The sequence below is a fragment of the Doryrhamphus excisus genome, chromosome 12 (genome assembly GCF_030265055.1).
Source record: "Doryrhamphus excisus isolate RoL2022-K1 chromosome 12, RoL_Dexc_1.0, whole genome shotgun sequence".
Classification (NCBI taxonomy): Eukaryota; Metazoa; Chordata; class Actinopteri; order Syngnathiformes; family Syngnathidae; genus Doryrhamphus; species Doryrhamphus excisus.
The window spans coordinates 15,171,281-15,185,298 of NC_080477.1; the positions used below are offsets into that span (position 1 = coordinate 15,171,281).

Below are 14,018 nucleotides of genomic sequence, written 5' to 3' on the forward strand. Positions count from 1 at the left end.
TGTACCTCTTTATGGCCTCTTCCATAAAAGCAGGAGAGATTACTGAGATTTTGTTTGTTTATTAGTCATGTATAGTTAAGTCATCTTGGGTGGTTACGGTGCAACCTTTTACAGCAACCCTTACATCGTTATCTAACAGTATTTGTCAACGACACATGCACACTTGCTGATACATTCAGGTGGAACATGTGCGCACTGGTGAGTTCCATGAGGAAATATTTCATTCTTTTTTAAATTGTTCAATTTTTTTCAAATTGGAGGATCATTTGAATTTTGTACACACATTTGCTCATGAAGTTAACTCATTTAGTTTTTCTTCGGGCACTGAAGTGGATGGGGAGCTAAGGAATACAAGACAACAAGCACAAAGGAAGGTATACTTTGTCTTCTCGAGTACTTGTTTAGTATTTGTGTGTCATTGTTTATATATTAATGTGAATATATATGTAAATCTGTTTGTATCTCTTTTGTTTGAAACTTCTATGTAATGCATCAGAGAGTGAAAACACGTATAATATCCTGACTATATTTGTACAAAATGAAACTTGTATGATTTGGGTACTTTTCTGAACAATTATGATACAGTAAATGATTATATTGTGTGAAAAAAGTGGCCACTTTCTATAGAAAATCATAAAAGCCTTATATACTGCACGATATATGAAACAACTCAGCGTTCAATGTGTTTTTTTTCTATTTGTTTTCCATATGGGATATTACAGTTTCAACAGACATCCCTCCACCTTCTATCACTGGATGCATGATCTTCATATTGGTCACAACAAGACAAGACTAGACAAGTAAGATGGAAGACATCAAACACAGAGGAAAGAACCGACAGGAAAGACACAAGTAAGACATCATTTCTACTTTGCTTTAATTAGCCAAGAACATTGAATGGATTAACATAATGAATCTATACACACACATATATATACGTATATATATAATTTTTGTAGATGGCAAGCTTTCAGCCTAATTAGCCAACTTGATTAAATTCATACAAAAGAGGAGGAAAATTGGTCTCGCTGACATTTTCCTCTTAAGAAGCAGAAATCCATCTTTTTCTCTAGAGGGTTTGATTCTTGCCCGGTGGTCTCTGAGAGGCTTTTTGTTGTACAATTTGTCACACAAATTGGCTGCATAGATGGAGAAGCAATACTTCTGGACAAAACTAACCTGAAATCTGTCAAGTTGCTTTATTTATATGGGTGTTTTTTTTTAATATAGTGCACTACAAAATAAATTGTAAATTACATTTATTTTCAAACTTACACTATAGGGACCAAAATGTACTTTAATAATGTTGAGTAATTTAATTTTTTTGTTGTTGTTGTTTTATTGCAAGCTACAGCTACTCTGATATTTACAAGTAGGGTTGAATGATTATGAGTGTAACTGTATATGCCATATAAAACAATTTACAATTAAAAAAGGAACAAATTGTGAAGTCTTTTTTTGATAGTTATACAGCATTTATAATATTTTTTAAAAAATCATATAATGACAAGTTTGGGTTGACTTAATCATGTCCTTCTGCTGAAAGGGCCATGCACTGAAAAGCAGGAAATATTGGCAACTACATAAAACTACATTAAAACCATAATAAAATATATGTCGTCATGTTTAAAGGAGCGCAGAAAACAAGGAAACAAAGTAAAAAAAATCATATCAATGTAGCAAGTTAAATGCCTGTGAAACCTGAATCACACTTTCCATTTTGTGGTGTCAAAGGTCAAAACTTAGGTTTCAATATATGGAAAAGTATGTGAGTACCAGTGGAAATAAAAAAAAACCCAACCCTTTCTCTATCTCTCTTCTCAGGTTACTTTGCCACAGACCATTCAGTGCAATAATGATAATAACTGTGGTTATAGCATGAGATTAGATTATTTGTAAAATGGTGTTAATACAACCTGTGTGTGATCCAGGGAACGATGGGATCCATTTCAACTCAATCCAATAGGAGCTGAGAAGGAACAAAAAAGAAGGTGCTTCCAACTGGCCCAGTACCTCGTGGCCGTTATCATCGGTTTATGTGTTCTGGCCAGTGCTGTCGTTGCCAAGGTATGATTCATAAATGACGTCCAATCATCAGTACATACAGGGAACATATTTTATTTTGGCCAATCAGGGTTCTCTCCTGGTGCTGTCAACGTTGTCCAGTCCAACCTCCATGCGCACTCCAAGGGAAAAACAGTTCTACATGCTGATGCTGGTGTTCTGCCTGGTGTGTCCAAATGTCCTGGTGTTCATCAAATCACTGTGGAGGTGTGCCTTCAAGAGCTTCGTACAACCCAACTTGAAGACCATGTCATTTGTACGTGACGTTTATTACATAATCTAGACGTTTTGTATTTAAAAAGAAAGCACAGCGTTTACTAACTGGTTTTATTTTGCAGATCTGTGTCACTGAATGCATCGTGTCACTTGGCACTGCAACCCTTGTACTCGTGGTGATGCCTCAGTTTGACGTATTGACGAATCTGTTCATCAGCGGGGGTGTCTGTATTGTATCTGCAATTCTTCAGATTATTTTCCAACTGCAGGCAGAAACCTGGAAAATCCTATTCCCAATCTGCTCCATCATTCTAACAAGTGCTGGTAATTTTAATCTTGGCTGTTTTCAAATATTCCAATAAGGTACAACAGGCCCACAAGGTCTTATAACTGAGCATCTATCGCCTTGAACCTCCAAGTCCATAGACCAACCGGATTTGTCAATGGAAGTAAAGCCAAAAGTTGTTTCTCACTTTCATTCATGTTTGCCTACAGGATACTGCCTGCTCGGAGTTGACTATTACGTCCGCGTCTCATCGTATGTGGATAACCAGAGTCCCGACTGTTTTGTTTTTATAGCAATTGGAATTTTCTCCTCAATCCTAATTTCTTTTTGCTGGTGGGAGAATCCAGTGCAAGCTACAAATCGCATTCAGGTAAAATCTGTGTTTCCAAACGTATGTACACGTCACAGTTTCATTGAAATGGCATTATCCACATAGCGTATCAGCATATCATGCTTTATTTATGTTGTGTTTTGTATTTTCCTGTAGGATACATTGTCAGAACTGGATGGTTTCAGGGACTTTGTGTTCGTGATCAGCAGCATTCTGAGGATAATTGTTATCGGTAATTGTCTGCCTGTGACAAAATCTTAATAAGTGATTCTGTCTAACTTACCAATTGTTATCATTTGTAGGGGCGGTATACCTGTTGTACTATGCCGTCATTGAAAAATCCATCGTCTGGGATGACTTCAACTTACGGAGTGTAGACTGGGAATTGTTACAGATCGGACTGGTTCTGTTTTTCTTACAGGTAGGCGGACATTAAAAATACATATAGATATATACCCTTTATAATTGGATATCAATATTGAATGAAATGGACATAAGAATCAGTAAAGACTGATTAATGATAGTCTTGATGTATTATTATTGACTAGGCTGACATTAATGAGCCAATTGTCTCCTGCTTCAGGCATTTTGCTCGGCAGCGTGTCACTGGTTTGGAGTGGTGGCCTGTAAGATTCATGCTGTCAGGATGAGTTTTGCCCTGCCCTTATGTTGCACAGGTCCTTCAGTGCTACTATTGGGGCTGATCCTTTTCATAACCCAAGCTCAAAAACTGGATGGAGCGAAAGAAGGGAGTATCCAAGGTGAGTCTTTGACAGTCAAAAGGCCAAGCACATTTTTGGCCATGGCTAAAATTGGCTGATTTGGTTGTATGCATTGCAGGAATATACAGGTATCTTTGGTATGTTAATAGGTTAAATTAAATTAAAACAAACGTGAATGGTTCCCCTCAGTTCACGTGTTAATGCACTATTTTATCCAACTACTTAAAATGTGTTTTTCTATTGCAGAGTTTTGTGAAAGTTTGTTCTTCTTAAGCCAAAAGAACACAACTCCTTTGGTCTTACTTGAAATCACCAGGAGCATCTGCCGAACGTCACTTAACAGGTACCTATACATTCATATATATATGTATAATATATTGTATTATTATTCCATTATGTATAGTAAATGGTGATTTCATTGACAGCTACTACTTACAATGGCCTTTTTCCATGCTGGCACTCGAGGGAGTATGCATGTGGTCGGGTTTTGTGACGTGCACGTACTACGTATGGAAGATCAAGGTAGATGCCAATACACACTTGGCAATTGCCATGTAAATCTGAAATAATACATCACATAGATCGCACATCTGAAGATATTTTTCTTTACCAACTCATAGGTCCAGCGAATCGAAAGAACATCTCAGCTGTTTGTTCGGCGTCTCTACGAATCTGCTTTCATTGACTTGTCTTTGTTACTCAACACCAAGATGAAGGTGGCTCGGGCCCGGAACCAAGAAAGGTAAAAAAAACAAAAAAAAAGTTATTTGCTATCAACAATTTGTCGGCAAGAAGGAAACAATACTGATAAAAAAAAGGACTGTCTGGTCAGTCATTTACAAGTCATAACATAACAGTTCTCCTGTCTCCTCCTCAATGCTGCAGCCAAGACGACATCCAGAGCTGTGTCATCTACCTATGTGCCACCATGTGGCATGAGACCTATGATGAAATGCTCAAGATTCTCACCTCCATGTTCAGGTTTGCATAGCAACAGCACATTAGAACACTGACAATCAGGTATGAACAGTGGAACCTCGGTTAGCTCCATTAATCCATTCCAGAAAGTCCAATTCAAACCAAAATAATGTAAATCCAATTAATCCCTGTATTCATTCATTTTCTATACAGCTTATCCTCACTAGCGTCACAGGTATGCTGGAGCCTATCCCAGCTGTCTTCGGGCGAGAGGCGGGGTACACCTTGGACTGGTCGACAGCCAATCACAGGGCACATGTATACAAACCAGTCACACTCACATTAATTTGGAGTCGCCGATTAAACTAGCATGCATGTTTTTGGAATGGTTCAAAATATATGAACAGTCTAAGGAATTTAACCTTTAACTTGGAGACTACTTTACTAAATACCAATGATTAGTATCTCACATTCACAGTGTCCAATTTTACAAGTAATGAAATTAGTTGATAACATTCACACTGCACAATTCAATAAAGATAATTAAACATAATTCTTCAAAAGTTGGGTACTTAACCTGAGCATTCAGTAGACACACAGTTCATGTATTATTCAGTTCATGTATCACATTCGCAGATTTAAAAGAAATGAAAATGATTAGGCTGCATGGTGGATGAGTGGCTAGTGTGCAGGCCTCACAGCTCGGTGACCCGAGTTCAATTCCACCCTCGGCCATCTCTGTGTGGAGTTTGCATGTTCTCCTCATGCATGCGTGGGCCGGTTTCCTCCCACATTCCAAAAACACGCTAGGTTAATTGGCGACTCCAAATTGTGCATAGGTATGAATGTGAGTGTGAATGGTTGTTTGTCTATATGTGCCCTGGCGACCAGTCAGAAGACAGCTGGGATAGGCTCCAGCATCCCCCGGGACCGTTATGAGGCTAAGCGGTAGAAAATGAATGAACGAATGAATGAAACGGAAGGGAATTTGTATAACAGAGTTCATGACACGAAGCAAAACCATCAAAGATGACGGTTGTTTGAGACGTCTATTCACCAGGTAATCTTCGCCACGGAAGAGCAAGAGTGACTCAGGAGCTGACTGATGTCATATGACAAATCATATAATAGTCATTTATGTGATCGACCCAAACTACTTTCGCCATCGACCGTTAGCTCTTGATTGAATAACGGGCACCCCGGATTTAACATTTCTACAGTGAATGATCTATCCATGATTGTTTACTATCCCAGACATGCATGCAAATGGGAATCTTTGGACCCTGGTAAAAAAAATTGTTTATTTTTAGGTTGGACCGTTACCGGGGTGATCCAAAAGAAGAACATAAGGACTGTTTTGATTTTGAGTGTCACATTTACGTGGATGACGCCTTCATGACTGAAAAAGACACAGGGAAGAGGCTGGTTAACTCCTATGTGAATGACTTAACACAAGTTGTCATTGAGGTTTACAGGTGAGGTCTTGCCTTCCATTCAAGCATGCGTACAGTACATTTCTTTCCATCTAAACCTTTCATTCAAATATTCAGGGTTTTTACCAACAAAGAACCAGATGATGTATCCATTGTGGAAACTCCATATGGCGGAAGACTCATGTTTGTTATGCCCGAAGGCAACATGCTCTACGTTCACCTGAAAGACAAAGGTCTTATTAGGAACAAAAAAAGATGGTCGCAGGTATGTGTTGCCGACCTAAAGGCTCAAGCGACTTTATATCGTCAGATACATGTTAACACAACTACCGTTGGGATACGATATTGGTTGAACCACAAAAGGGTCAAATTGTAACTATTTATTTTGGTGTGTTTTTAGATTATGTACATGTATTATCTTCTTGGCTGGAAGGGGTACATTTCTAAAACGCCACAGAAGATCAAAGTAAGATTTTTACTACTTTCATGTAATATTACATCATGGTTCATGGATAGTTTATGCAAATGAAACAACACTCTCTTTATGTATTGAGCAGCAGAATCACCTATGCAGAGAATCTTTGATCTCTCTGGATGGGGAGATATTCTTCATGCCCCAGTATGACAATGACAACAAGAGAAGATTCATCTCAGATGAGAATGTATACATCCTGGCTCTGGACGGAGACACTGACTTCCAACCTAAAGCTGTCATTCTACTTGTAGACAGGTCAGTATTGGACAATTGTATTCTATAATAGCTTGGGAGGTGATTTCATGTCATATTTTAAGGGATATTTTGTTTCTTTCACCCATTTGGATTGCATATTTACCTTCATTGACAGACTGAGGATGTATGAAAATGTAGGAGCAGCCTGTGGGCGAATCCATCCGACCGGAATGGGTAAGCGAACATTTGTATTCAATTATTCTGCAGCACAACAGATCAATCATAATAGACAAGTCACTTATGGAAAAACATACAGCAGCAGTCGACAAAATAATTAGCGACTCGCAGTGAGGAATAACAGCAGAGCAGTAACAAGAAACCTAATCCATACATGGTTTTCTGGGGGGGCCTTCAGAGGGACCCACCAATACAAAGTTCATCATCTACATTTTAAGCTCTGTGTCTGGCCATCAGGTCCCATGGTGTGGTACCAAAAGTTTGAATATGCAGTCGGTCACTGGCTTCAGAAGACAGCAGAACATGTGTTTGGATCCGTGCTGTGCAGTCCAGGATGTTTCAGTCTGTTTCGAGCATCCGCCTTAATGGATGACAACGTCCTGAAGAGATACACGACGACCGCAACCAGAGCTGCAGAATATGTCCAATACGACCAAGGTCCAGATTGTCCTTTCCTTCATCGGCTCCTTGCGATATTCAATCAATGTTCAATTCTTCAATTGAATTGCTTCACTTTTTCCAGGAGAGGATCGTTGGTTGTGTACGTTGTTGCTGCAGCAGGGGTGGCGTGTGGAATACAACGCCGCATCTGACGCTTTTACTAACTCTCCGCAAGAATTCAAAGAGTTTTATAACCAGAGGAGACGATGGGGACCATCGACGCTGGCTAATACACTGGACCTGCTGCACAGGTCAGTGCTTTTTGTTTTTCCGATGTTTTCATTCAGATGAATATGAACTCTTTTGTACTGCAGTGGCTCAGAAACGGTGAAGAGAAACTCCTCCATATCCAGACTTTACATTTTCTACCAGATGTTTACCGTTGGTTCTTCTATTCTTGGACCAGCCTCAGTGACTCTTATGGTAGCGGGTAAGTTGTCAAGAAAGCCATCTAATTCGTCCATTTGCATGATATATCTATCTTTAGCTATTCATCAATGTTCTTTTCTTCAGGTGCTTTCCAGTTTGTCTTCCAACTTGCTGGTACACTTTCCATCATCATTGCAAGCATTCCTCCCGTGTTCTACATCATTGTCTGTTTCGTTGCCAAGCCAAACAATCAGATAACAATCGCTGGGATTATGAGTGTTCTGTATGCCTTCCTCATGACAGCATCGTTATTTTCTATAATCGGTGAGTAAATGTCCGGATCTTGGTGAGATTCTAGCTTGTTTTTTTAAGCTTACACATTATAATGAACTCCACCCTCCCGTCCCAAACAGGTGATATGGTGGTTCAGGGCACATTTTTAACCCCGACTGGTGTGTTCCTTGTTTCCATGACGATCATGTACTTGGTGACTGCTATCCTACACCCTGAGGAGTTTGGTACATACAATAAATATTAGATTATCATCAGCACTCTCTGATTTGTGTAAAATGATGTCATGATATTCTTTTTCTCCTCCAGGGATGATTGTCTACGGCCTGATGTATTTCATCTGTATTCCCAGTGGCTACCTTCTGCTTACCATTTACTCACTGGTTAACATGCACATTGTGTCCTGGGGCACCAGAGAATCCAATAAGTAATGCACCAATAATTATTCATAGAATTATCTCATTTACCACTAAACTTATGAGTACAAACACTGGTTTAGTATGAAGGATATTGGGCATGCCGACACTGAAGGTCTGTTTTTTTTCTGCTATTTCATCATAGGGGGGCAACAGAGGTGAAAAAGAACCATAATGTTTTGTGCGATAGAAACTGCAAACTCTGTTGCTGGGACATGAAGCTGCAGGTAACCTGAACACCTGCTGACATATTATCACATGTATGCGGTGGATGTGTATTCATGGACCGGTTCATTCATAGCAGTTTTTTGCTTTATGATTGACAGATAACCCAGGAAACAGAGAATCTGATCCTTCAACAAATCACAAGACAAACTGAACAGCAAGCCCCTCCCCTTGCTATCACAAACCAGGAAAATAGTCAACCTGCCGCTTCAAATGTGGAGCCACAAGCTAGACCGGATACCAGCAAAGAGACTGATGAGCAAGGGGGTCGGAAACTTCGGACTGAGAAAGAATGGATGAAGTTGAAAGTCTTTGACTCCGTGTCCAGTGACAGGTAACTTTAAAAATGCCATTCCTGCCATAATGGCATCATTACATAATAATACATCATAATTATAGTACTCGTTGAGCCCAACTGAACTGTTAAAGTTGCATGTGTGTGTGTGTGTGTGTGTGTGTCTAGTGACAGTGACAGTGATGAAAAAAAGAGTATATCAACAACTGCATCTTACGATGATGATTACGAAGATGGCAACCAGGCCACAGAACTTCCTATGAGTGGTAAGAAACCTTTTTAACTGAGACAAAATCCAAATTGTGCTGGAAGAATGTATTATTTTCTGGTATGATTTATAAAATTTTCATATAAGGTATATGTGTTATCTTTGTAGCTCCTTCTAGGGTTTACACATCTCAACACGTTTGATTGTAGATTGATTGTAGCATGGGGATGACAATTGAGAGTTGAATATAGTGATTGGGATTTATCCACACGGGAACGTTTTCAGGTCAAAACGGAAAAGTATTTTAGCCTTTCAGCTTTTCATCCACATGGGAATGGCGGTATTTTTTGAAAATGTCTTTTCCATATGGACAAGCAAATTCGCAACGGTTTCGCAACAGTCGTGTGACCAGAAGTGAGCTTTAACCACAAGCCAAGATTTCCAGTGTCACGACTCACATTTTCATTTTCAGCCATTCTTTCTTCTTCTATGGTTTGGTGTGTCATATAGTTCCGACCACATTTCTGTTTACAGCGCCACATGGAAGTGTGCCTCAGTTATCCGTTCCCGTCTGGATGCATCTATTTACTAGTGTGGACAGCCGCCAAATTGCAAAACTGCTGCAAAACTATTATTATTAAACCACATTAGAATGACAAATAGCAAATGTTTGTTGTCCATTTTGGCACCCTATTGATGAAAAACACTGGTGTTTGTATTTGTGTGCGTGTGTTCTTAGACTGGGTGAGTCCAGTGAAAGAAGAGTTTTTAAAGAAGCTGACCTTTGCCAACCTGAAGAGGAACCTACAAGAACAAATACGGTATTGAACAATGCAGAACATGACTGTAAACCATTAACCATTAGTAACATGACTGACACCCAGTGACCAGTATGGAATACTACATCTCATTTCCAGCACCTTTGGATGCATTTTCTGAATGCCTTAAATGTGTATGTATTTTAGTTAATTTACCCATATGTATGCTTAAAATGCTCATATAAGCAAAATACGTAACATTTGATTAAATATGCCTATTGTATTACTAACAAAAGTCCATATTCAATCACGAAACAGCATGATTGATTCATGAATATATTTTGGAAAAACGTTTTTACAACTTCCAACGCGATACAATATTGCAACCTTGACTATCAGCCGATACTAATATAAATCCGAATATTAGACTTGATCAAGTGATATTACTCAAACAGAGAACAATATTTAGCAACTGACTCATTTACTCTTTTAATAGTTTGTATTGCAGTGCCAATATTGGACATGCAGGCCAATATAATGCGATTCTCGTTTGATATCAGCTGAATATCTGCTATCAGTACATCAATATCAAATTGGGACATCCCTAGTGAGAAGTACACCCAGGCAGGAAGGAACTAATAATTATGTTCCAAAAGCCTCCAAAAACATCTAATCGGTTGAACTAGTTAATTGGGCCGATGTAGTCACATGTTCTTGTTCTTTTCCTAAACTCAGGTACTCTCTCCGCGCCAAAAACCTACAAGACGTGTGTGAGGATTTGGTCGCCATGTTAACGGACACACTCAGTGGAGAACTATATGGAGTGGGACCAGAGGATGCTCTGACAGAAAGCCAGCAGGAGGAACTGCAACAGGCACTGACCGAGCAGGTATAGTAATAACGATAGCTACTGTAGAACCATTACTTTGTAAAACCATGCCATTTCTAAAACTAAAAAATGCCAGATTTGATCCATGTATTGACGTTATCATATCAAATGTCTTAGCCAGCCAAATATAACCCGATGAACCAATTGTGTGTCAACATAGGCTCGGCGCACCCTGAAAACCAGTCGCATGGAACGATTAGAGAAAAAAGTCCAGAGAGCCATTCAGAAAACTCTGACTGCCCCTCAGGTGCAGAAGCTAGATGAGGTAAGACACTGATTCTTGAGTTGGTCGGTTTCTTAATCACGCTGGTTTGTACCAAATCAGCACTCTTGAGGTCTCCATTAACCCATATAATTCCTACTGTATCCGTGACGAGTTCACAGACATGCGGAAAGACAACAGAACTGGAAACACAGCAGACTCACCACACAGTGTAAAACCATAAATCCATTTTCTATAATGCTAGTGAGCTCGGATCCTGAGCATAAACTCCCTCCCCGCCAAAACAAATATATACATATAACCACAAACACGATCGGTCTGAACCAAAAACTACTAAAATATCATTGTGAACATGACAACCCCCCCCCCCACACACACACACACACTAACTTAAAGGTACCAAATACCACCCAGAAGTGCATACAATTCAATTCCCAAGCCTTACTTACTTAACCGTTTAAAGCCAATGTCAAAGGCCTTACCGTTGGCGAGCTAATGCTAACAGGACCAACAGGAGAACGCAGAAGTAAATAGCTACTAAATGCAGCCCAACATAATAATCTCCCCGTCAAACTCCGCTATTACTGGTAGTTGAAAACAGCATATGAAACCCAGTTGAGGTGAAAGGTAGAATGTTTACAAAGCAAAATACAGATGCAACTAAGTTCAGCTTCCTTCCGCGCCGCAGCGACTTGTGAGGGGCGGGCAGACTGCTCTGTCTCCACCCCCGACTGCTGAACACCAGTCACTCATTGGCTGATACGGGCATGCATTGCGATCTCATGAAGAAACTCAGCTTTCTGATATGTTTTAATTGTTGTGTTTAATATAAACATTTTAAAAGTATTTGTTCGAATTAATTATTCATCATTATTCGTCATTATTCCTGCTATTCCAAATACCGTATTAGGGTACGGCTCCATCCCTATAGCATACACTACCTTCTTGGAGCACAGCACACAAAAACATACACTTTTCCCGGAGTTGTCTTGAACGCAGCATAATCGTAGGATTGGACAGTAGCGGTTTAGGGGGAGATTGGTCCCAGGGGAGAAATTGAGACCATGTTGGCTAAGAATTTCCTGGAAAAACAAATACATGTCTTTGTATATGCATGTAGGATGAACAGGACTTCTGGAGCAAGTTGATTGAGCGCTACTTGAAGCCCATTGTAGACACTAAAGCTCATCTGGACGAGGTCACCAGAGAGCTCAAATCTCTGCGCAACAAGGTCAGCAAACGTCACTTCTGGTTATTATCCATGTCAAAGGCACGTCAACATATCGAAAACCAGCTACTTAATAGATTCAGTCAAGAAATCAAGTTTTCCCATCATTCCATAGGCGGTGTTCCTGTATTTCATCATCAATGTGCTCTGGGTGGTTGCAACTTTCTTCCTGCAAGCCATTGGGAATGACGTCATCAGCATTAAGATTCCTAAATACTATTCGAATGGAACACAATCTGGAGAGTTCCTCAAGGTTGGCTCACGAGCGCACACACACACACACACACACAAAACCAGGACTGACATGTTTTAAAGTAGTAAAATCTGATGCAAAACTTAACTGCCATCTTCACGTTGACAGGTGGAGCCTCTCAGTTTGATGTTCCTGCTGTCTTTTGCCATCCTTCTCCTCATTCAGTTCCTTGCCATGTTATATCACAGGTACGCATACATTTTGTCCCCGGTGTGTTATTTCTACCTGAAAAAGGTACTGCTTGACTTTGATTTTGTTCTACAGGGTCTACACATTGATCCATGTGGTGTCATACCGCAGTACAGAGAAAGACTACAAGTTGAAAGACATTGTAAGTAAAAAAAAAAAAAAAACTCTTTGGGCAGACTCACTCGTGGCCATTCCATATCATTCCAATCAGCTGCTCCTAGTGGTACTTAAAGTGAGTGTATGCAGCTGGTGGAACCCGCTGCATAGAGGGCAAAAGTGCAGCAACTGTGGAAACACTGAGTTGAGTTGGATTGGAAGGTTTATTGTGTGTGCAAAGCACTTAATGTGCCGTTCTAATGCTGTCTCCAGCACTGCCACTTATGTATGTTACAACATGGACACCTGTGGCTTATAGACAAATGTATATATTAAAAACATTTATTTTTTATTTAGTGAGTGAGGCTTAATTCAGGTGTGCTCAATAGTCCAGAATTTACAGTACAATGGCTATATAATGCAAATTATTTTTATTTTAAAACTTTAAAATATGACCAATAACTAATTAATGGGCAATTAATCTGGTCAACTGTGTGTTTCTCTTTCTGTGTCCAGGATGATGATGATGATGGCTTGACTCTGGAGAACCCGAACACCAGTGCACTTAGCGTCACAAGTGATGACTTTTAGATTGTATTTGTTCTGCATGTGTCACTTGTCATCATTCTGTTGTCTTATCAGAAGCCAAGGTCTAAAGGTGTTTTAATGCCCTCTTGAGATATACTGTAGTTTCATCTGATATGGCATACAGTATAACATACTCACAGGCTCACTCATGTACTGAGTCATGGCCTGGTAGCAGAACAATAATAACTCTAACTTCCTGGTTGAATTTGTATCAACATTTTCTTGGGCCTGCATGATGTGAAGTTACTGCACACTCAATCTGATCAGTGCGCTCCTGAAAATGGACTTAAAATGCAACATTTGCACATAAACCAAAGAATTATTTATGACTTTGTACTGTTAAATGTAGTCTATAATTGCTTTCATATATTTTGATTTGATGGGACACTAAACAATGAATTGTGTAATACATACATTCGTTGCGTTGAAATAAATGCAATTTTTTTTTGGGTCCGATATGAAGTTGGAATTACTTCCTTCACCTTATGCTTGTGAATCTAGTTTGCAATAATTGTAAAGTTCTGCAAGTGCTTCTCTTAATGCAGTATCACACATGACTTGAGTCGCAAGCAGCTAAAATAAAAAAGCGACGTGAGGAACAATTCTTACAGTACATAATTTCATACTTGTGCCACATAAAATGTAATTGCTTTGTTGTTGAGACAGTATGTT

At 39.5% G+C, this 14,018-nt stretch overlaps 1 protein-coding gene across 1 annotated transcript; it reads left to right on the top strand.

The window, feature by feature from the left end:
- Positions 1-805: 805 nt before the first annotated feature.
- On the top strand, positions 806-14,017 carry chs1 (chitin synthase 1). The gene is made up of 34 exons (XM_058089784.1): positions 806-852; positions 1,932-2,067; positions 2,135-2,320; positions 2,403-2,604; positions 2,776-2,936; positions 3,054-3,129; positions 3,200-3,318; positions 3,481-3,672; positions 3,868-3,962; positions 4,045-4,141; positions 4,240-4,361; positions 4,505-4,600; positions 5,848-6,012; positions 6,088-6,235; positions 6,371-6,436; positions 6,525-6,700; positions 6,816-6,874; positions 7,115-7,315; positions 7,401-7,569; positions 7,633-7,748; positions 7,832-8,011; positions 8,101-8,205; positions 8,288-8,405; positions 8,540-8,621; positions 8,721-8,953; positions 9,083-9,180; positions 9,862-9,943; positions 10,616-10,769; positions 10,930-11,034; positions 12,113-12,223; positions 12,336-12,473; positions 12,582-12,661; positions 12,738-12,804; positions 13,275-14,017. The coding sequence occupies exons 1-34, from the start codon at positions 806-808 to the stop codon at positions 13,347-13,349; spliced, it is 4,257 nt and encodes a 1,418-aa protein (XP_057945767.1). The 3' UTR covers positions 13,350-14,017.
- Position 14,018: the final 1 nt, after the last annotated feature.

Coding starts and splice junctions, on each gene's coding strand:
- chs1 (XM_058089784.1), top strand. CDS start 806: ATGGAAGACATCAAACACAGAGGAAAGAACCGACAGGAAAGACACAA. Junction 4,601..5,847: donor ATTCTCACCTCCATGTTCAG/GTTTGCATAGCA, acceptor GTTTATTTTTAG/GTTGGACCGTTACCGGGGTG. Junction 10,770..10,929: donor AACAGGCACTGACCGAGCAG/GTATAGTAATAA, acceptor GTGTCAACATAG/GCTCGGCGCACCCTGAAAAC.